Source organism: Sphaeramia orbicularis, chromosome 7, assembly GCF_902148855.1.
Source record: "Sphaeramia orbicularis chromosome 7, fSphaOr1.1, whole genome shotgun sequence".
NCBI lineage: Eukaryota > Metazoa > Chordata > Actinopteri > Kurtiformes > Apogonidae > Sphaeramia > Sphaeramia orbicularis.
The window spans coordinates 49,449,779-49,473,967 of NC_043963.1; the positions used below are offsets into that span (position 1 = coordinate 49,449,779).

A 24,189-nucleotide genomic window follows, 5' to 3' on the forward strand; every position below is an offset into this window, starting at 1 on the left:
AAAATGTAATTATATGGTACATGATGTAATAACCAACCAAAATGGATGACTTCATCTGTACATGTTCTGTTTTTTCCACGTATTACACTATTGCAAACAACAATTAGTACAAATTCAGTCAGATCTCTGAAATCTCACCACAGGTTTTCTGCAAAGGAGAATTAACCTAGTTCGACCATTCATAGCAGTGCACTATGCAAAAAATTTGAGTTCTACATGTACATCATCAAACTGTCTGGTTAAAATCGAGACATATGTAATTCACACACCTCAAATTTGCCAAAAAAAGCAGAGAGGCAATTGCCCATCCTACAAGTAGAGGTAAACTGCTAAACTGTTGCCTTTGACCTTTTGTACAAAACTAACCACAACAAACCGAAGGAAGATGCACTGCAGTTTATATCCACCCAGCATACAATGTGGAAGATATCACCTACATCAGTATTTCTGTCTGTTCATCAGTTTGTTATTTTGTTTCTGGAGCATAACAGGGAAGATTCTATAACTGTGCAGCAATTTTGCTGCAGTTAATCAGTTGAAGTGATACTTACTATCTTGTTCATTTGCTATGATTTGATTTCAGCTGCCATGGCAATTACATTTTCTATATATATTTATCAACCTTAACATTTTGCCCCCTAACAGGTGAGGTGATGACAGTGTTGGTTATTTTATTACAGTGGTACCTGTCACCATTTGGAGTATATTAAACAGCAATGAATGATTAGTGCTTGAGTTGTTGGGTGGGCAGCAGCAAAATGGGCGGTGTAAGGATCCAAGAGACTTTGACAAAGCTTCAGGAGGCAGGATGTTCCAGTGGGTTGATATGCAATTGTTCCCCCTTAGGAGGAACTGGCAGGATATTAACCATTTCAGACTACGTAGACAGCCAACAAGACTCTCAGTTTTAAAGATGCTCTGACCCAGTCATTTTGCCTTCACAATGTGGCACTTATCAAAGTCCCTCAGACCCATTTTTGCTGCTTCTAGCACATCCACTTCAAAGCTAACATTAGTAACGAGTACTACTTTATGGGGCCCAGAAAATATGGTGTTTTAGGCCACAAAAATCCCCTTGAAGTCTGAAAATCCACAAAATCATGGGGCGACTGTAAGAAACTTATCAAATGTCAACACCACCTTTTTATCATAATAATGCTACACAGGTTAACTTTGGGACATAAGGTCAAATGGCAAACTGGAAAATCTCATTCATCTTTTTATTGCTAAGTGGGTTCCTGTCGTGGGGAAGTTGTAGTGTTTACAGCAGCAAAAATATAAAACACAAGGTGCAGAAAGAAAGGTGGACTCAAAAAGTCCAAAAAACAGCAATAGCAGTAACGCTAAAGTTATAAATTGTATATCCCTAGTTATGCAGCTCCTTAGGGGTTTAGTACAACAAAAGAAAGAACTAGAATTATACAAATAAATACTAAAGAAAGGAAATCACTAGAGAGAGCTGCTGCAACTCGCAGTTGCTCATGTAGCACCATCTTGACTTTTCAAATCTTCTGTACCTAAAAGCTCTTTATCAGCTTATCCACTTTTTACTTTTTTTTTAAAAATTTATTGATTTATTTTTTTTACACATCTACACATTTTTGATGAGGATTTTACAATATTGCAGTAAATTGAAATTACAACAACAGTCAATACCATCGAACATGGCTTTAAAGCAGTGGCGGCTGCTCGTCTTTCAGACAGGGGAAGCTCATTGTCGGCTTACGTCAAAAAAATTGTCAAGTTGTTTAAACATACATTTGGCCCTCTGTTCCTTTTTAAGAAAATGGTCAGTGACCTTATTGTACCAAATAGGCATCTTTTCCAGGGACTTGACCAGTGTCCTCTTAATGGCCAGCAGAGCTAGGCTGCTTAGATTATCTTGGCCCATTGTGTTGCGAGTGTAAGACTTCAGCCTTTTTAAACAAGAGATGCTCCTTTCACTCCGACCGAGCCAACAGTTTGATTGATTTAACTGTCTACAAAACAATATTAACTCGAACAAGAAATGATTAAATTATGTAACTGAAACAAGACAACGCTGAAATTATGTTAAATTGAAACAAGGAAGTCCAATGAGTGTGTTTTATTTACAGTGCAAGAAATGAACGAGTAATTTCATAGTGGTTTCTCTCTCGATTTCACAGCAGAATGCGCGGCGGTATTAAACTGAACTGTCAGTGAAGGAGTAGATCTCAAAATAGCTGTCAGTCAAACGGGATTCAACCTTTCGACTGATCCTCCAATCAGCACGTGGGATTCTGGCGTCCAAGCCCAGCCGAGCTCCACCCACAGCTCCATTCACCCCCAGAGACGCCTGGCGTCAGGGGGCGGGACAACATCGTGGCATTAATCCAATTACTGTCCAGTTTTGAGGCAATGAAAAAAACTGTTCCACTCAGACCCATTGAAGCCCATGGACGTCATAGGCGTCTATGGGCAAATGCACTGAGCAGAGATCGAATGAGAAAACAGCGCAACGGGAATGTATGAGAAATGAACAACATCACATCCGTTGATTTGTGATAAAGCTGATTCTGAATGAACTCGTCTGTGAGATGAACGTGTTCTAACACATTTGTAGTCAATGAAATGTCAACACAACCGTACATATTTAACCATTTAATTTTCGTAATTTTAGGGGAAGCCGGGCTTCCCTTGCAGTCTATGAGAAATCGCCACTGCTTTAAAGAATGTAGGGATTCAGCCATTTCTCAAACTCAGCCTTGGGACATATTTCTAAAAAGGTATGTACCTGCTTGGTCTTGGTTATGAGAAAAAGGGGAATATCATGTTCCTTTGAAAGTCTCTGTAACCCAGCTGTACCTTTCACTTCCAGTTAGTGAAGTGACTGTTAATTGACACTTCCTCCAGACTTCTCAGCACAGTGATGTCAGTAGCAAAGCAGAATCACTCAACATACCCCGACTCTTTATACCGTCATGTTAAGACCCCTTCAAATAGACAGGTGTACCATTTAATTCTAGCCTTCGCTTTCTGCTGTTGACTTTTAAGACTTGTCTTGAGATATGTTTTTATGTACTGAATACAGCAACAAATTACAGGGTGTAGGTGAGATGTAGCCACACTTTATTATATAAAAGTTAAGCTTCAGCATTTCAGCTGATTTTTTGATCATGTTGTTTAGAAACACACACATCAAGGCAGAATTTTTTGCTGCTTGTTGCTATGTAACTTAATACAACATTTCCTTTGGCAGAGTTTGTAATTATAGGAACTTTACATCACAGTCCTTTTTCTGTTTATATTACTTAGTCCGCCCCCTTGCAGTCTCTCATAAATTTAACCCATAAAGACCTAAACATCCACCACTGACCAAAAGCATCTACTGATCTAAAATGTTTAATACCTGTTGATCCACTAATCCTGTCAATACATCTAAATAATTGTTGTAAAATGCAGTTTGTCATCTTTTTATGGTCATCAGATATTACCCATTTGGATGTTCAGAGGCTCTGCAGTGAACGTGGAAACATTGTCATCTTCTACAGCATTGATTCACCAGTAAATCCCATGGAATTTGATAAATGACAGTGGATGGAGACACTTGTTTTTATATTTAGTAAATGATATATTTTCTTGAAAGTTGTTTTCTCTTGATTTTTTTCCAGTTTTGATCAAATGAACTTTGAATTTACTCTGAGCTTTTATAAACATCTACATGATCAGTAAATTAAATAGGGAAATACTAGATTTTCATTGAAAAATGCAAAATGCAGAGGATAATGTTATAATAAATTGTGATAAATCGCTTGGGGAAAAACAAAAAACATCGTTTGGATAGTTGTGGGTCTTTAAGGGTAAATCTTACAGAGGGAATGAATGGCATCTTTTTTCATCAGGCCTAGTTTTCTCTTCATGTACACTTCTCTGGAGTTAGATTAGAAGAATATAAGTAAAGAATGATAAAATGAAAGAGGTTATAGTGATGTCTAAAAAATTAAAGCTATCAACACCAGGTTGCTGTCATCTACCAGAATGCACCCCCATAGCTACCAAAACCACCAGCAAATTTACATTACTCTATTATTTACTCAATAAAATCTGAAGCTCATTGCTGACATAACTCTGTCATTGTATCATCAAGTTTTTGCTTGAAACAAAAATATCCAGTCAAAATAACACTGGGTCTGATAACTTTCACTTGCTGCATAAGCTGATAGTTTACACCATAGCCATGTAACTTTTTTTTCGACAGAAAACTGCCACAGTGAAATCACAAATCACCTCTGTTTTTTGTACAGTTTGTGTTGTCAATAGCTGCACTAAAGATCTGTTTGGAATTGAGCAAACAATTATTTTCATTTGAAATCATCTCCACTGTGGAAATCAATATTTATGCTTTTGTCAAAGACCCTATGGTGTAATTTTTCATCACACTGGGAGATTTGAGGCTAAACAGAACAGAGCTGATAAACAGATTTTCATTGTTCCTGTAACAGTATTCTGTTCTATTCAGTCCCTCACTACTCCCTCTACTGGTTAGAGTGAGTGAAAAAATTCTCATCACACCTATGCAACACAATGCAGTGAGCCTGTTTACATGACCATAAAAATCTGATAACTGGGAGTAATCAAATAATTTTAATAATCAGATTTGATACGTTTATATGCACTTAAGAAATGTGTTAATGGAAAACCCTGGTTTCCATTATCGGATTTCTTTTGGAGTACGTATGTACATAGTGATGGTATACTCAAGCTTCCTGTTCCTGCCTTCCACCTACATTTGACAATGCAACTTTCGTTTTGTACGATTTTGATTGCACAGATGTCAAAGAATGAAAAATAAATCAGATTAATTTATATACGTGCAGGAAGACATCTGAGGATTGACGAGAAATCCAAGTGTGTTAATCCGATTTCTCATCATTGGATAACTCCCGTTATCTGATAAAGCATATCAGATTTTGCTGTTTTCATGATCACTAATAATTTGGTAACTCCAGAAATTGGCTAATGATTGGAGTATTAGTGTGCATCTAAACGGGCTCAGTGACATCTTTGACATAAGTTTAGAAGTCTTTTTTTCTATAAAAACTAATGATAATTCTAGTTAATTTTTCAATATTTTTTAGTAGAAACACTACATGTAGGTCATTTATTGTCCTTACTCATGTGAGGTGTTGGTTAAGTGTTTTCTTTGCACGTGAACCTGTCCCCCGTGTGTGTTTTAAACACAGAGGCCGCTGTTGGTAATAAAGCCACTTATAGACTTTAACAGTGCTGTGCTGTCACATGTGCTCTGTCTCTGTGACTTTAATGAGTAGGTGCCTCTTTTTGAAGGCATCGAGTTAAGAAGAATATGTTTGACGCAACTGACACTGTATTTTTCTTTTGTGTGTGTGTCAGGGTTGTCAGCGGATTGTCGAAGACTGGCAGAGGATCCTAATGGTCAGATCACTGGTCATCAGTCCCCATGAGGACATGAGGACGTGGCTGAAGTATGCAAGTCTCTGTGGCAAGAGTGGACGTTTGGTCAGTACTTTCAGACAACGACATCCTTTCACATTACGGGCTCAGATTAATGTCTATAAAATCAAACAAAATGTCTTAAATATCACATGAAAATAAGAATTTTAGAGGATAAAAAGCATTGAAACTAAAATATACACTACCTGGCCAAAAAAAAGTCTCACATGCAATATTTCATGCATCACCTTTGGTTTTGATTACAGGAGACATTCACTGTGACATCATTTTGCCACATAATGCTAATGTAGTGTCACAATGAGGTTCATAATATTTTTTATATCCATAGTTGCAGTGATTTTTTATTTTTGATGATGGAGAATCAGACCCTTGCATCAAGTCTTCATCGCATCCAAAATTAGAGTCTGGACAATCTTTTTGACATTAAAGACATGAGAGGCTACTTAGTGCATCAGTTAGAGTTAAGTAACCTGTTACAGCTGAAACATCGTTAACCATTGCAGTACTTACTGGTGGAAGAATCTGAACTATTTGCTTAGTTAAATCCAGGCAGTTACTGTTTTTTGGCCAGGCTGTTTATTTAACTGTAGCTGCAGCAAGTAGCCTCTCATTTATTTAATGTCAAAAAGATTGGACAATGCCAGGATTGGTCAGAATCATCAGGCTTGTGACAGAGTGGTTCAGGGAGAATGAGACATTATTTTCACACATGGATTAGCCACTGTGAAGTCCAGACTCTAATTTGGGGTGTGATGAAGACTTGGTGCAGGGGTCTGATTCTCCATCGTAAATAATCAAAAATTAATGAAACTATGGATGGAAAAAATATTATGAACCTTATTGTGATATTACATAAGCGTTATCTGGCAAAAAAGATGTCACAGTGAATGTCTCCTGTAATCAAAACCAAGTGCAGTGATATATTGCAGGTGTGACTTTTTGTTTGGCTGGGCATTGTATCTTCTTAACAAGAAAATTCACAAGCAAACAGTGTTTTGTGTGTATATTCCTAGTACAGAGTGATGAAACAAAATAATTTTTTAATGAATTTTTCTTTAAAATCAAGACAAGACTCTTTTAAAAGTTATTCACAAATCATTTTGACCTGTAAAATAAATCAATAAATTAACTAAGGATGAGGTCTTTTAAGAAGTTGAAAAATTTCTTGGAGTGAGAGAGAGAAAAAAACAGTGCAAATTAAGTGATGGTGTCATTTACCAACTTTTAGCAACTTTTAGGACAGACAGTATATACTTTCCTTACTGAGGAGTTGGAAACACTGAGTTGAATTATTTTGACAGAAATGTGATTCCTGATGATGCATGAAAACTATGTTACACTGATTTGATAACGTCAGTCCCAGAGAAGTTTGCCTGCATTGCTACCAGACAACGGAAAAAACTCTTAGATGTATTAAATTAAAGCTGCACTTCCTCACTTCATTTTACCTTATTAACTACATAATATGACATTTACACAAAACCTCTGACTCCTCCGTGGTCTGACCTTAATCTTCCATAATTAATTTTAATCTCATAAGATTTAGAAGGAATAGCTTTACGTTGATTAAATCCATCTTTTCAAATGGAAACGGGAAGTCAGGGTCTAACAAAGTTAAGTGCAGCCGTGAACTCCAGCCACGAAATCCAGCCTCATTTCAACCTGTTTTAAGTTGGCACCGGTGGAAGTAGCACAGGACCCTAATCATGCTGTTTAGAAACCTGAGCCCCCATATCTGTTCAATCAAAGTGGTGCAATTTTCCATCCTTTACTGCTCTGTTATTGTAATTGATTGCAAGGGATCTCAGACAGTTGGCCAATTATTCTATCCACACACTTTCATTGTATTTAAGCACACATATGAAATGCCGCAATTACCCACTGTGATATAAATGAATAAAGGAAATCTGATTGGCCAACGGCAGCCTCTCAGGAAAAGTGATTAGTGGAGGTTGGAAATACTGACCCATCTAAGACTTGAAGATTTTTTGTAACCTCTTTTCTTTGTCTCTTTGTGTCAGTGTGTTATTCACACACTCAGGAACTCAAAAAACCACTGCCGCCAAATGATATATCCTGCCAAAATTTGTTCAATAATTTTTTGCCACTTTTTTTATTTCAGTTTTTTTTGAGGGTCAGACACGGTGGCTTCAGCTTAGCCCTACTTTTCATCAAAGGTCAAAGCAATAGTGGGTTTTTAAAACCAGATATAATAGTTCATAACAGGAAAAAGGTGATAACAGATTTATCAGATGGAATCATCAACACACAAAAATGTTACAACCAAAAATGAATGATATGTATCTGGTGTGATAAACTGGATAAATCTGAATAAAGTAAATGAATAGTAAATCTGAAAATGAAAGCACTGTAAAAAAAAAAAAAAAAAAAAAAAAGGAAAGAAAGAAAGAAAGAAAAAAAAATCCAGTTAAGAGCTATTTTGTCAGTCTGCTGCAAGTGTTCATATTTTTTAAAGTAAACTTAAAACCTATCCTTTTAGTTTAGCTTTTAGTTAAACTCTTATTTTTTAACATTGTTTACTGTGTTGCTTTAATTTTATTACCTCCACCAAGGAGGTTATGTTTTTGTTGGCGTTGGTTTGTTTGTCTGTCGGTCTTGTTTGTGTGCAAGATAACTCAAAAAGTTATGGATGGATCTGGATAAAAATTTCAGGAAATGTTGATACTGGCACGAGGAACAAATGATTAAATTTTGGTGGTGATGGGGGGCACGGGGGCCCACTGATCTGCCTTGGCGGAGGTCTGTGCTCTACGAGTGCTTCTAGTTTTTATTTGCAACTGTGGGACAGTGGGGGGTTTGGTGTACAGCACTTTGTGCTACATGTAATTTGTATGAAAAGCGCTATACAAATAAAGTTTGATTGATTGATTGATGTGTCAAACAAACACTGTAGGTTTTACTGGTCAATCAGTATTCTAGAAAATGGTGTTTCCATGTTCACTATGGAGCCTTTGACCATCCAAATGGGTCTTATCTGATGACAATGAAAAGATGACAAATTGTATTTTACTCCAATTATTTACATGTAGTGATAGGATTATTGGATCAACAGGTATTTAATATTTTAGATCAGTAGATACTATTGGTGGTGAGTGGATGTTCAGGACTTTATGGGTTAATGTGGGTATGTTTTATGTTTAATGTAATACTTGACTTATCTTATTTCCACAGCAGTAACTTTACTAATGAAAACAGCTTTTTATGAATGTGTAAATAAATTCGTTACCCTTTTGAATTTTTCTTTTTTTAATTATTCAAATTTGTCTTTGATTTGTTGTGTGACAAATATAATTATGTCTTCCTTTACCGTACTTTAATGTCGTACACGTGTACTTCAGCCTAAATGTCCAAACATTTGGACATTTCTGAAAGAGAATACTGCTAGAGTAGATCTGAAACAATCGATTAATCAATTTGAATTGATTAAAAAAAAAACCTCTATCTATCTATCTATCTATCTATCTATCTATCTATCTATCTATCTATCTATCTATCTATCTATCTATCTATCTATCTATCTATCTATCTATCTATCTATCTATCTATCTATCTATCTATATATATATATATGTGTGTGTGTGTGTGTGTGTGTAAATCTTTTACTTGAGACTCACTGTAAAACTGCAACATACATACAAAATATGTCTCAGTTATGTTCTTGGCCTTAGTACATTTACATGGCATTATCCGTTTAAATGAATGGGAAAAAGATCGCTAGCTTGATGCTAACTTGAATGGGAAAATCCATAGACACGCTAACGATTAGCATTTACAGATTAACTTAAGATTTACGTCTTTTTATCCAGCACCAAAGGTTCACATCAGAGATGTTTTATACTATTCATTCTTACAACAACTGACCATAAAATACTTACAGGCAAATGTTTTTCGGGCCATACAAACAGAGTGAAAGAAACATGTCTGTTAGTTCCTTCTTATGTCCAAACTGGCTACGGTAACACCACAAGTACAAACAAGAAAAGCACTCGGAGAGCGCAGACCTCCGCCAAGACAGATCTACCCCCCCCCCCCCCCCCCCCCCCGATCACCACCAAAATGTTATCATTTCTTCCTTGTGCCAGTATCAACATTACCTGAAAATTTCATGACAATCCGTCCATACCTTTTTGAGTTATATTGCTAACAAACAAACACGCACACAAAGCAAAGTGATCACAATGCCTCCTGGCGGAGGTAAACATACGTTAGTGCAACTTATTCCAACGAATAGAGGGCCCCCTTTGCTTGCTTTTAACAACTGAACATCACATATTATTTTGAAAGTCTGTTGCTCTCGCTCTGTGAATACACGTAGGTAAACCATGGGTCACAGGAAGAGGGGGATATTGATCAGAATTGGTTTGCCAATCGGCGTCATCATGTGTTTCAACCAATGACAGCATTTGGGGTGGGCTTAAGACTCCTGTCAATCACTCACAACCGGAAATAAACTGGTGGGGCCATAAACATGGAGAAAAGTACCGGTCTTTTACATGGACATTTTCATTTTAAATGTCTTCAGATGGTGGGGTTGATAAGGCCAATGTTGTTTGTTAGCACTGCAAAGTGGAATTATTTTTTATTACTGGAGTACTTCGAGTCTGAAATATCACTTAAAGGCAATACATGCTGTTGATGCCAGCAACCCCCCCATATAACTATGTTCTGTGATTAATCATGATTAATCACAGAAATCCACGCGATTAATTGTGATTAAGAATTTCAATTGTTGCCCAGCTTATTTATTTATTTATTTATTTATTCCATTGCAATTTTCCTGAATCAAAGCTTTGTTTCCTTCATTTCGGTACTGTTAAACATGGGTTCCACTGTTGTGTTTCACATGCACTCTTAATGTGACGCACATAATGCCAGGATCAACACAAACATCATGGAGCGTAGCTCAGAGGAGATGAGGACAAGAAGGCAGAAAATGTCCATTTGCTCACTTTTCTTCATTTAAACCATCAGTTATTCCTTTAAACTTTGAATCTTTCACACAAACATTGTAAATATTTGGCTTTCCTTTATTCAGTTGTATGTTAGTTCCAAGTTGTTAGTAAGTCGGATCAAAATGTGTTGAAGACTGCAGTGCACATATTGTTTGTAGATGTCATTGGACTTGTTTGTTGTTTATATCTATAGATATTTTTATGTATACTTTTATAGTGTTGTTATTTCTGTACAGATTTTTTTCATACATCCTTTTACTTTTATGCTTTTTGTGGTTGTTTCGTCTGATTCTGGAATAAAACAAGTTGTTGGTCATTTTTCAGACATGTCTTTATCCTTTTTAGTGGCTTTTTTTTGCCTATTCAAATCGTGTAATCAAATTGAAGAAAATAATTGATAGATTAATCGATTACAAAAATAATTGATAGCTGCAGCTCTACTTCAGAAATTTTAGAATCAAAGGTGATATTGTATTCATTTCAAACCTTCCTGTTGTGTAACCCTTGTCCTCTATTGCCTCTGCAGGCTCTGGCTCATAAGACCCTGGTGCTCCTTCTGGGTGTCGATCCCTCCAAGCAGCTCGACCACCCACTGCCCACCGCCCACCCCCATGTAACCTACGCTTACATGAAGTATATGTGGAAAAGCACCCGCAAGGTAGGAGACAAGCCTGGTATTAATCACATTTCAATAGCTGTTTGGGATTTGACGCATTTATTTCACCAGCTAAGCAACAACCAGCAATTGCATCCCTGAAGTAGGTCCTGAATTGATCACCTATTGTGTCTTTTACGAAAAACACAAGGCAACAATCAGAGTTTCAAAGAGTCCAGATAGACAATGTGAATTAGTGGCAATTTGGTGACATAAAGAGGCAATTAGTGTGATGTGAGCAATGAAACGATCTGAGGAACATTAACATCAACAAACTGCTTCTGTAAAGAGGACCCGAAGCTGCAGCCTGATAAACAAGTGACCTCATAGTTGAACTCAGGTAAGTACAAACAGACTCCTTCAGTACTTGTGACTGGGTGAAAAAGTCTATCTTTTTATGACTTTTTTAAGGCATTATTTTAGCAATACTTTTCAGTGAATTGTTAAAAGTTAAAACAGTCTTTCTGTGCTAACACACCTGAATTACCTCCCTCATGGTGAACAACTTCGAAGATGACTCCATCATAAACACAGTCCACTTGTTTACATAACAAACTGAAACATCACTCAGACCTTTTTGGAAATTTTGTCACAAAGTGCATTGTGGAAATGGTGACCCAGCGAAAGTCATAGATTCAGCAAGAAAATGAGCCAGATCGCTATAATGTAAAATTCTCCACTCGGCCAGGGTTGGTTCAAAGAATGAGTATAGTCAATGGATGGAGGTAAAGGTGACATTTGGGTTCAGCACTCTCAAAGAGACAGCAAAATTGCTGCCGCATGGAATTCCCATTCCCACAATGCATTTCACGACAAAATTTCTGAAAAGGCCCAAATGACCTTTCAGTTTGTTATGTAAACAAATTATGTGATAATTAGGCTATCACTCGGATTTTACACATTTGAAAAAAAAATTGTTATGAAAGTCATATGCTGCTTTAATGTTAAAGTTGAAAAAGCCTTGAGGCAACAAAAACCTGATAAACAAAAAAGTTGGCTTATACATCCATTGATAATTTTTAGGCTAATTAGAAAGTAATACTGGTTAAATATCATCAGACTTTTAGCACAATCTCTACATTATAAATACAAATACATACAATCAGGCCTATCGCGGTTATTGCACTTATTTGAGCCAGCTGCAGTTATTTTGCATTATCGTGGTAAATGTCTTCTTTGAGCTGTGCAATACTTGTACAGTATAAAAACTGAAAAAAAAACCTTGGACAATAAATTGTGTATTTTTACAATGTATTAGATTGGGGGTGTCCAATGCGTTGATCGCATTTGCTGGTATATTGCAAAGGCAGTATGGCTAGATTGCGAGAAACCAAAAACATACTGCTTCCATGCAAAATAAGAAGTGTCTTTATTCGAGGTGTCTTTGTTTGTAGTCTTTACAGTAGCCTTTGGTATACATGCTCCTCCCTCCCACTACCTTCTTTTTTCTATGTTCAAAATGCTTTTCAGCTACATGGATAAACGTCAACAACCTGAAAATGGAAAGTTTTGATAAACACATTGTTCATTTTGGGTGCTGTTTTCTTTTACTAGATTTAGGTTTTGCTTCCACTGCACACTTTGTCACATGCAAATGTTCCACCAACATCACCCAAGTCAATTGTGCTTAAAGAAATGGAATTTAGTCAAACAGTAAAAACAGAACGTGTTCATCCCCTGATCTTGAATGAAATCACATTGAGCCAGATCTCCATCACTGGCACAGAGCTAATAAAATGTGGATATGAGATACAAAAGGACTATCCAGGTAGAGTGTTTTACCTGAATTAAGTACATTTAACTGTTTCTGCCAAATCTGCAGAGCTTTAGGGATTCAAGAAACTCAGAAGTGTTCCCTAATAACTCTAGCAAGTGTGGGGTTAATTTGTGTAACTGAGTCTCTTGTTAGACTTTTCTCCTGCTGAATTCATAGTTCATCTGTAAAGCTGACGTTACATGGTCAATAAAACGGTTATTATTTCACATCATCCATGGCAACAGTGGATGAACTGGTCACATGTTTAAACTCACATGTCACCAGAGCACACACTCTCACACACACTTTGACACACAGTATACACACCCCCAAACACACATAAACACTCACACTTTTATTAGCAGGTGTTGAGCAGCACTCGTGGTTCCAGAGTGCACATCTCATTAGGGGGCTTAGGTAAGTGTGAGCATAAGCATTGCTGATGCCTCGACCAGCTGCACAGCTTGCCACATGAACACGGAATATTAGATGTAAACACACACAGCAGAAAAGGCCCATCCCCTGGTTTTTGGAATAGAAGAGGAGACGTCAGCTGTTTGTCACTTGTTAAACTCACTATGAGATGCTGTATTGTGTAATCTATCCTGGATAAGACGTATTGGTCAAGGCCGGTGGTGACAAGACAAACACTGACATGTACAGAGATGACGTCTACCTCAGGTTGTGTTACACTCTGACACTGAGCCTGTTTACATGGCAATAAAAATCTATGAGTAATCAGATAATTGAGCAGTGTCTGTGGGTCCTCGACACACTGTCCACATCTGGGTACGACACGCATTTCGACCGTGTTGAGTTTGAATTACTTAAAGTTACGGTAGATTGCCCTCAGTGCTCTAATGTGTAAAAGTGATGGAGAACCTTTGGAGTTTTCTGTCATTTAAAAAAGAAAAGGAAAACAGACAGTGATGGAAAGTGTGCAGTTAACATGGCCGCTGCAGTCTACTGTCTGGCAGCGCTACCTTTAACTGTACAGTTGACTGTACTGAAGCAACAAGATGATCCATGACAGCGCTGTCACCACAATACTTGTGATACGTCAGAGGAAAGACACAATGCATGTGGAATCTAAATATTGGAAATATATGGACAATACTACACGCCACACTTAGAGCAGCATTTCTTTTGACACTTATTTATCAACAGCAGCTCCAGTACAGTCACTACCATGTCAACATCCATAGTATTCATATAAGAAATGTTATACACATGTGGATAATAGCAGTTTTAGGTAAAGAGTCTTTTTACATGACATATCTAAGAGCAAAAGGCCGTTTTCCATCCTTTAGCTGTTTCACTGCCTTATCTTTCTATCTGTGTAGTTGGGCTGCAATGACTAGTTGACAAATAGTTGACTAATTTAGTTGCTGGCAGGTGGTTAGTGATGTTTTGCACTTTTGTTTAAGGAAAATGTTTCTTTTATTGCTAAGTGCAACTCTTGAGTATTTGGTTGTTTGCTGTGTGTCTCTTCAGATTGATGCTTTCCAGCACATGCAGCATTTTGTGCAGGGGATGCAGCAGCAGGCGCAGCATGCCATTGCAGCAGAAGACCAACAGCACAAGCAGGAGCTCCACAAGCTGATGGCCAGGTGTGTAACTCAGAGGAAGAGTTATTCATCATTACCTCTGATATCCAATCATGTCTAAACACTTAAACCACTGAACACATTTTGAGCATGATAGTTTTTGAGATGTACGTAGTAGTGTAATGTTGCTATAACTGGGTTTGATACTATTTAAAGAAAGAAATATATTTAAGAAATATCCCCAACACCTCTGGGGTCAGATAGTATTTAACAGAAGCATTTAACATAATATAGACCATGGGACCATGTGTGAAATATGAGAACAAGCCAAAACCTTGTTTATTTTGCACATTTCATTCCCAGTGGATGCACAAGGTGCTGCACAAAAACTGCATGGAAACGACACGAGTAAACACAACTAAGACAGACACATAATGTATTTAACTTAAAAATCATCAAGAAAATTAAATGATTAAGGCCTTTAAAAATGAATAAGATGTGAATCACTAAAAAAGATGAGTTTTTCAACATCGTCCTAAGGACATATGCTCCTTACCTTGTCAGTATTTTGTAGCTGAACAAGTCGAGTTTTAAGTCTGCAATTGACGTGCCACCCTGTAAAATCCTTTCTTTAGATACAGTGGTGGAAATCTAAGTAAAGTTTCCTCTTGAGGCTTCCATTTCATCACTGTTTAACTACAAAATGTACCCAGGCATACTGTTTCCACCATCTTTGATAGGTGCTAATAGCGTGTTGAAAGATGTGAAACCATCAGGGTTCAGGACATTTGTCGTTGTTTTCATTATACGAACATGCTTTTGTATAGTTCTCTGCACAAAAGTGTGAAGAAAAAAAAACGCTCCATACGCTCTGCTTTCTATCTTTATATGTAGGTCTTTAAATTTGTCTCTCATTAATTACAGCATATCCTTTTGTTTTAATGTAATGTAATGTATAACTTGGCATGGCATGGCAATCTCACCAGTGAATCAAATCCACAACAAAACCGAAAACTATTGGTTTGGTATTGAAATACTGATGGGGTTGCAGGGTCTCCTTCTGAATCCAGTATTTGTTAATACTTTCTTTGACGCTGACGTGAGTGTTTTGACTGAGTAAAGCTGGATCTTTATCCCTGTTAATTAATGTAACTGTTTCAGGGTCAGTTTTTAATTTAATGTTATTATTTGTTAATAGGGCATTTCATTAGAGGGTTTCTTCCTCGTTTTACAGAAATATTTCTCTAAGAATTGCTTTCATATATAAGAAAAACTTCTATTATAACTGAAATAACCCTAAACAAATCAACACTAAATCAAATCAAAGTTGGTCTTTGTAAATTGTAACTGAATTGATTTGTGAAATCAGTGATAATACAATATTTTACCACAGTCATATATGCAGCTCAGCCAATCATAATATGAAACTGGAGCTATCCCTTTTATAACAGTTATGTTGCCAGCCCAAGTACTAATCCAGAATTGCTGCAGTGAATTATCGACCGTTCATGACTACTGTGAAGGAAACTCCTCACGTCTTATCTCTTCAGATGGATGCACAGATAGGCTGGACTCCCTGGCCTCAGGTTCTTGGCATTCATCAGGGGCCAGAGCTGTTGAGGGAAAAGTTATTCACAGTTTGTCAGATTTCCCAGAAGTAATGCCAATGTGTCGTTATCCTTTTAGCTGTGGTTCAGTAGTGCTAAATCCCTGAAAAACCTCCATAAAGTAAACCTGCTCCAGCACAATGGGGAAAACACACGGCAACATGCTGAAGCAAGGAAAATGTGGCCTCATGTATTTTGTGGCCTTGAGTTGTAAACACACAGGGTCATGCACAGTGTGTTCTGCTCCTTTTCCATGAGCATGACCCAATCTGGCATCGCACCTTGTACTAGTCACTACTTATGTCACAGTGTCTCTGTGAAGACCAGCCAGATTCTCTGAATGTCTCACCCCAAACCTTTTTATAAAATGATCCCATTTGGCATTTTTTTCCCCTGCAGCGTCTTATCACTAACCAAATGTGACACTGTGCCTCCAGCAATCAAAGCTCTCCCCTCCCTTGTATGGTATATAGTGTATGGTATGTGATTTACGCCACCAAGTTGTCAGTAAAAATGGTGCTCCTCAGTGACAGCAGTGGCACAACTTTGACACCAATCCACCATCACCTCACCTCCACTAAAGACAGTGCAGGGAAACCAGTTTTTTAGAAGTTGAAATAACTGCACTGTGTTTTTTAAATGCTGAATAAGAGGATTATATAGGACTGTAAATCAGTAAGGAACAAATTAACTAAATACTAGTAATGTGCTGTGATTAGTTTCTTTTTTATTCTTAAGACTCACTATTGTAATAATAATATTTCAATGTAAAATAATGGAATTAATGTAGAGTGAACACAAAGGAAGTATTTATCTTTGATTAAATGTTGGTGCTTAATAACTTCTTTTTGTGTTTTGAACGCATATATTACAAATTGCACTTGGACTGAGACAGACTACCAAGCTACCAAGAATTCACCCTAAAATTGTCACAGTTCTGACAGTTTTGCACCCTGTGATTACAGCCAGACATTGCCAAATCAGTGTTTGTAGGCCAACCCATAAAGACCTAAACATCCACTGCTGACCAGAAACAGTTACTGATATAACATACTTATCCACTGTTGATCCACTAATCCTATCAATCTATGCTGTTCAGTGCTGTGAGGAATGTACAGACTTATACATTGGAGAAACCAAACAACCCCTCCATAAATGCATGGCTCAACACAGGAGAGCCTTCACTTCCGGCCAAAACTCTGCAGTTCATCTTCACTTGGAAGAAAAAGGACACTCCTTCGAGGACAGCAATGTCCGAATATTGGCCAGAGAAATCAAATGGTTTGTGAGAGGAGTCAAAGAGGCCATTTTTGTTGAAGTGGAAAATCCTTCCCTGAACAAAGGCGGTGGTCTGAGGCACCACTTATCATAAACATATAACACCACTTTAAATAACATTCCTAAACAGTGTTCAACCAACAACCTTCGTCACCTGGACTTGCCTGAAACCAACCCCCCCCCCCCCCCCCCCCCTGCCGAAGGATTTGGACAGTGACCCATCCCTCTGTCAATGACCCTGAAACTCACACACAATACCCACTAATAAGCCTATCTCCAGGGACAACCCCCCCCCCCCTTACGATCCTAACACTTAAATTGGGATTAACACCTACACAGATCACTCCCCCTCCAGGTTTATAAATCCAGTTTCCCCCACCAGTTATTAGAACTAAAGAAGTCTCTTGGATCAGAGTCGAAACGTTTTCAGAAGAGCCAGTCCAGTTGAACCAAGAAGAACTATCGAGAAGAATGCTTATGTAGTGTGACGATAAGGTTCATAATATTTTTTACATTTATAGTTGCATTAATTTTTGATTATTGATGATGGAGAATCGGACTGCTGCATCAAGTCTTCATCACATCCCAAATTAGAGTCTGGACTTGATGATGCCCAATCTATGTGTGAAAATGGTGTCTCATTTTCCCTGAACCTCTGTCATACGCCTGATGTGCCTGATCAGTTGTCCAATCTTTTTGAAGTTAAAGACATGAGAGGTTACTTTCTGCAGTTAGAGTTAAATTCAGTTGAATTTTATTTGTAGAGCTCAATATCACAACAAGGTCGCCTCACAGGGCTTTACAGAATTTGTTGAATACTTAAACAGTCGATGAAACAAATGGATTATTGTCCTGGGCATGCCCCCTCCTTAGACCCTCCTTCTCAGCAAGGAAAAACTCCAAGAAAGCCCAGTGGGAAAAAGAGAAACCTTGGGGAGAACAACAGTGAAGGAGAGATTCACTCCCATGGACCAACAGGCTGTAGATGTGACCAGGATTGATGGACATCCATTTGTTGATGTAGTTCCAGTCTGTTAAATAAGTTAAAAAAAACAGCCTGGCCAAAAAAAGTAACTGCCTGGATTTAACTAAGCCAGTATTTCAGATCATTTCATTGGTAAGTAATGCAGTGGTTAATGATGTTTCAGCTGTAACAAGTTACTTAACTCTAACCAATGCAGTAAGTAGCCTCTCATGTCTTTAATGTCAAAAAGATTGGACAATGCCAGGATTGATCAGGATCATCAGGTTTGTGACAGAGTGGTTCAGGGAGAATGAAACATCCTTTTCATACATGGATTAGCCACCATAAAGTCCAGACTCGATGCACTGGTCTGATTCTCCATCATCAAAAATAAAAAATCAATGCAACCTTATTGTGACACTATGTAAGCATTATATGGCACAAAAGACGTAACAGTGAATGTCTCCTGTAATTAAACTTTAAGGCGGTGCAGTGAAATATTGCATGTGCAACTTTTTCTTTGGCCATACAGTGTATAAAATGTGTGGATTTTAGTGTTTATAGTGCTAAATGTCATCTGCTTTTCAGTACAGAAATGTAAATGGTTCCACCTTAGAACTTTGGAATACATAGTATCACTATTTTGAAATGACTCAAAACAAGCCAGAAGCAGGTGAGTATAATTAAGTGTCCACAGAGGTCCCCTCTGGCCTTGTGCACAAAACACACAGCAATCATGTGCACCCTCCCCTTTCATAAATCATATGTGACAACACATGAGCGTGACAACGGCCGTCCTCTATTTTTTCTTCATTTTTCGCACCTTCCAGACACTCACTGTGGCCGTCTTAGGAATGCCTGTTAGAGAAAACACCTGTATAATGTGCAGCGTGTACAGGTTTTCTCCAGACATGCTGACACACTTTCATGAATACAGGTCAGCTGTGTGGTATGGAGCACACCTGGACCATTCTGTCAGATGCACACCTATCCTCACAATCACATGGATGCCTCCAATCTCTTCCCAAAAGAATTCAGTGTGATTTTTACTGCTGTTTCACTTGCGGTCAGTAGCACTGGCATCTCCAGCCTACATCAACACATTGTTCCAAAAAGCCCCAAACACCCCATCCTGCTCCAACTTCTTTCTCTAAAAGCCCAACCTGTTAACAGTTTACTGTGGTTTAACCAAACTATGTGCAGTAAACGTGCTGCACACTTGCACGGAAAAGTACAAATTACGTAATCCCCAGAGTCAATTTATTAGTATTCAGACTGCCGATGAATAGGTCTGCAGTACAGTGCTAGCCAGTCACTCACTTTACTGCTGCTGTATGTGAATTATCAGTCTTTGAGCAGCCAAACACAACTGCTTTGACTGTTTTCCTCTAAGCATCTGTGTTTTTATGAGGTGATAGATGGAGGAAAGTCCCCCTCAGCAGCGCTGCAGAACTCACTGTCGGGTTAAATTAAAGGAAAAGTAGTTTGGATAATTGCACATCTCCAGATTTGATCACAGAACTTGTCAGCAGATAAACACACTGCTTCTTTAAGTAGCATCTGTTAAAAGTCTGCATGATCTCCCAGTTTTATATCATTATCTTTCTCCCTTTCAATTGAACTGCTGTCAGGTCAGCTTGTATTCAGTCACTTCTTAACTATTCATTACCAGTGACAACAAAAGTATGGTCGTTTTCAACTCATGATGTTTACACCTCATCTCTCAAGCACGTAGCCACTGTCATTTATAGAGAACTTCTGTCATTGTTGACCTCTGGCTTATGCCGCTTTGGTTTGCTTTTTCTAAATGTGTCTTGTTAGAAACCTACATTTCCTGTTTTGGCTGATTATCTGAAAATTAAGTTGTAATTTTTATATTGTATTTGGATGGAACCCAAAGTATTTTGTTCTGCTGGTGGAGGCAATCATAGAGACTAAATCCAGAGTTCCAACAGTTTTAAAGTTTAACTCAACACACTCACACATGATGATCACTTTCCTCTTTGGAAAAACATCTACATAAGGTTTCAATTGGCTGTTAAAAAGCAAGAAATCAAACAAGCTAAACTTGAAAAATGACTGGGATTGGTCTTTAAATAAAATAAAATTGGATGGTGGAGTTTATATTACTAACACTGGAACTTAACCAACTTAACCAATACAGAATCAATACAACTAATGCAAACTGGACAACATGATCAGAATTTTATATAAGCCCATCCAGCTACTGTGAAGATGTGTGTGGGTTAATGTCACGTCTCGCCTCATTAAAAAAAATCTTACAGAACTGTGCATTTAATGCTCATTTGAAATAATGAAAGTAACTCGAACCATGACACATATTGGTATAACGGCTTTAAAATCAGATGGAAAATCAGAAAATCATAAAACTACATCAAAATGTCATCAGCTGTGTTTACTACCTACTCAGTGTTGTTCTGTATTCTCGTTGGGAACGTCACCAAAGTCAGACTCCAATTATCCTTAAATATCCCTAAATATCCTTTGTCAGTTTTTATCACCATGGATGTAAACCAGGTCTTAAATTACTTTCATGGTGGTCTTATAAATCTCTTAACTTATTGAAATGTACTCCCTGTGTTGCTCTAGAGGAGCTCGGAAATCTGAGAAAATAACCCAAATACCATCAGCAGGGTTAAATAAAAGTCACTTTCTAGCAACAGGTCTTACCAAAAAGGAAGTCTGCTAACAAGTCCTTTTAATGGGATGAATGATGAGAGGTGTAAACAGCCTGTGTTCAGTGTCTCTGTTCCTTTGCAGATGTTTCCTGAAGCTGGGGGAGTGGCAGCTCAGTCTGCAGGGTATTAATGAGAGCACCATCCCCAAAGTTTTGCAGTACTACAGCCATTCCACTGAGCATGACCGCAACTGGTATAAGGTCAGTCCTGCCCTCTCAACTCTAACCTTTCACTTTTGACTTCTGCGTAGCTGCAGTTAAATCCCAGCTCTGTCAGCAGGAGGGTTGTACTGGCCCTGACCCTGAAGGAAAACCTTAGTCTTCATTTCCTTGCCCTCTAACCAAAACTGTCAAAACATATTTGTTCATTTTTGGCCTGTGCACAGCTCATTTGTTCCACTCATTAGATGATTTTACTTTGGTGCTTCTTGCTCATTCTTGTCCATTCCTGCACTCCAGGCTACAAAGATGTCACCATCCTCACATACCACTTATTCTATCTATCTTCACTAACTCCATTCAGCTTCCAACTTTTAATAGTTGGTTGCATAACACTGCAAACATCAAACACACGTGTTTGAACCACAAGACACTTCCCTTGGGAGATATCTGTCGCATTGTAAAGTGAAAAATTACATCATGAATGAAACATGGGAGTCATTTTCAATTACCAGTTCACACACACTCTCAGTTTCAGCCAGTTGGTATCCCTCTTTCTGCAGGCCTGGCATGCCTGGGCAGTGATGAATTTTGAGGCAGTGCTGCATTACAAACACCAGAACCAAGGACGCGATGAGAAAAAGAAACTGCGTCACGCCAGCGGTGCAAGTGCCAACAGTGAAGCTAGCAATAGCGACAGTGAAATTGACAGCACAGACCATAGTCCTGTTCCCTCACCGGGACAGAAGAAGGTCAATGAGGTGAGAATCCCAGAGACTAAAACTGACTTTTAAACACCTAATTCATGTTGTTACTAGAAAAGAGAACTATTGGGCTGAAGTGTCTTTCCCATGTTCCTCTGTTCGCCCTAAGTCAGTTTTCCAGTGATCTTTATCATATATGTACATTTGCTGCTTCCACAGGACCTTTCCAAGACGTTACTCCTGTACACAGTCCCTGCAGTGCAAGGTTTCTTCCGTTCTATTTCCTTGTCTCGAGGCAATAACCTTCAGGACACACTCAGGTGAGTGTAATGACTTGAGCTCAATGTCAATGAACAGTTAGTTCTAGCAAATGAAATGCTCCCGCACTAACGGAGCCTGTTATGGTGAGGATAAGAGGACCCCTAGTGGTTGATGATTTTATGTACTATTTTTTTACTGGCATTTCTTTTACCATATGCAGAAGAAATAATTTTGGTTTTGTATTTTGTGCTCCCTAGGGTCTTGACATTGTGGTTTGACTATGGACATTGGCCTGAGGTGAATGAAGCCCTGGTGGAGGGTATAAAGACAATCCAGATTGACACCTGGCTCCAGGTATTACGCATTTCTACACTTGAACTAAAGCCTTGAGGTTAGAGAAGAGACATTATTTAATACCCAAGAACGTATAATGGACAGGGCTAAGGAAAGAAACAAGAAGAACCTAAATAAAATATTGTGCAGTATTTCCTTACTGTTTCCATTGTTTGAGATTCGACCGGGGCTCTTTTATTAAGTTGTCTTATTACATCCATTTCATTTGGATTTGAGTTGCCTCTATGCTTCCCAGTCATTATTAGTAATTTCCTAGTACATTTCAGTAAGAGTTTATTTATGTCATGTCAAGTCTGCCTCATGCAGTTATTATTTACAAAGTGTAAGAAAATGGAAATGTAATTTTTTTTTTTTACTGGTGTCTGGATTTTCTCATATATTATGCATACTGTATGGGTTAGGCTCAGGCTGTATTAATGGTATAACTGAAAAGAAAGAAGTCAAACGAAGGAGAATAACTTGTCAAATGACCAAGGGTTTACGATTTTGCTTCCATGTACTCTTTCATCTTTCCTTTTTCAGCTTCTGTAAATCATAATATGCTCTCATAAACGAAAAGCAAATTAAAATAAAAAACTAAATGAAATGAAAAAATAGTGAAAATGCCCAAATAGTCCTAGTGAGCACCTGTTTTGGTGATGTTGTACTTGGTGTTTCCCAGTTGCTGTTGCCATAACCTTCATTATTATTCATTGCCTCCGTCTCCCCGTGCAGGTGATCCCACAGCTCATTGCTCGAATCGACACCCCCCGAGCTCTGGTGGGTCGTCTCATACACCAGCTGCTCACAGACATCGGTCGCTATCACCCTCAGGTATGTGGAGCTTCACGACTGAACTAAACACATGTTCTAATCCAAAACTGCACAGTTATTGCTCAGTAATTAATAGCTGACTTGTCCTCTGGTTCACCTCAAAGGCTCTGATCTATCCGCTCACCGTAGCCTCCAAGTCAACAACCACAGCCCGCCACAACGCTGCTAACAAAATCCTGAAGAACATGTGTGAACACTGCAACACCCTGGTCCAGCAGGCCATCATGGTGCTCAATGTTTTTTCTTTTAACCTCTTAACATCCACCTGGTTGTCTGTGACAGATTTAGGGGTTAGGGTCACATTTGAGCCACATTTGAACTGATGTAGGTTGGGGTGAAAGAGTGTTAGGGTGACAGGAAATGGGCAGATGTAAGACTTTGAAGGGTGAACTTTAATACCTCACTGGTTGATAGGCCATTAGCTACTGTGAAGGCGCTGTGCCTGTTGTCGTCTTTGTTAGCAATTTCTAGATGAAACTATTGTTCGAATTCATTTCAGATTTTATATGTAACTTCTGTGGGACAATGTCTACAAAGTTTGTTCACAGTTTTGAGAGATTTAGATTTTTGAATTTTTGATGAATTTTTGAAATATTAAAAATGTGCTTTTACTTATAATGGGCCATATTTTGATGGCTTATAACATAGAAATGATTAGATGTAAATGTAGTTAGTATAGGAAGGCATTTATGGACTTTCATTTGAGTCCATGACCTTTGACCTTGAGTGACCTTGAAGGGTCAAACGCAAGGCCACCAATGACTACATTTCAACAATCTTCTTTTCCAAAACTACCTGTCGGATTCATTTCAAATTTCTTATGTAGCTTCTTTGGACAGTGTCTACAAAGTTTGTTTGCAGTTTTGAGAAATTTTGTTTTTTGAATATTTTAAATATTGCAAATTTGCCTTTACTTATAATGGAACTTATAACATGGAAATGGTAAGAGATATCCATATAGTAGCT

At 38.1% G+C, this 24,189-nt stretch overlaps 1 protein-coding gene across 1 annotated transcript in view; it reads left to right on the forward strand.

Moving 5' to 3' along the window:
* The window catches only part of mtor (mechanistic target of rapamycin kinase), a 175,509-nt gene that overhangs the window by 118,089 nt on the left and 33,231 nt on the right, over positions 1-24,189 (forward strand). The window contains exons 35-43 of the mRNA XM_030140024.1: positions 5,374-5,499; positions 10,954-11,085; positions 14,333-14,448; positions 21,016-21,133; positions 21,655-21,852; positions 22,015-22,115; positions 22,314-22,410; positions 23,125-23,223; positions 23,328-23,450. Coding sequence (XP_029995884.1) covers positions 5,374-5,499; positions 10,954-11,085; positions 14,333-14,448; positions 21,016-21,133; positions 21,655-21,852; positions 22,015-22,115; positions 22,314-22,410; positions 23,125-23,223; positions 23,328-23,450 — 1,110 coding nt within the window. The remainder of the gene's footprint in view (positions 1-5,373; positions 5,500-10,953; positions 11,086-14,332; positions 14,449-21,015; positions 21,134-21,654; positions 21,853-22,014; positions 22,116-22,313; positions 22,411-23,124; positions 23,224-23,327; positions 23,451-24,189) is intronic.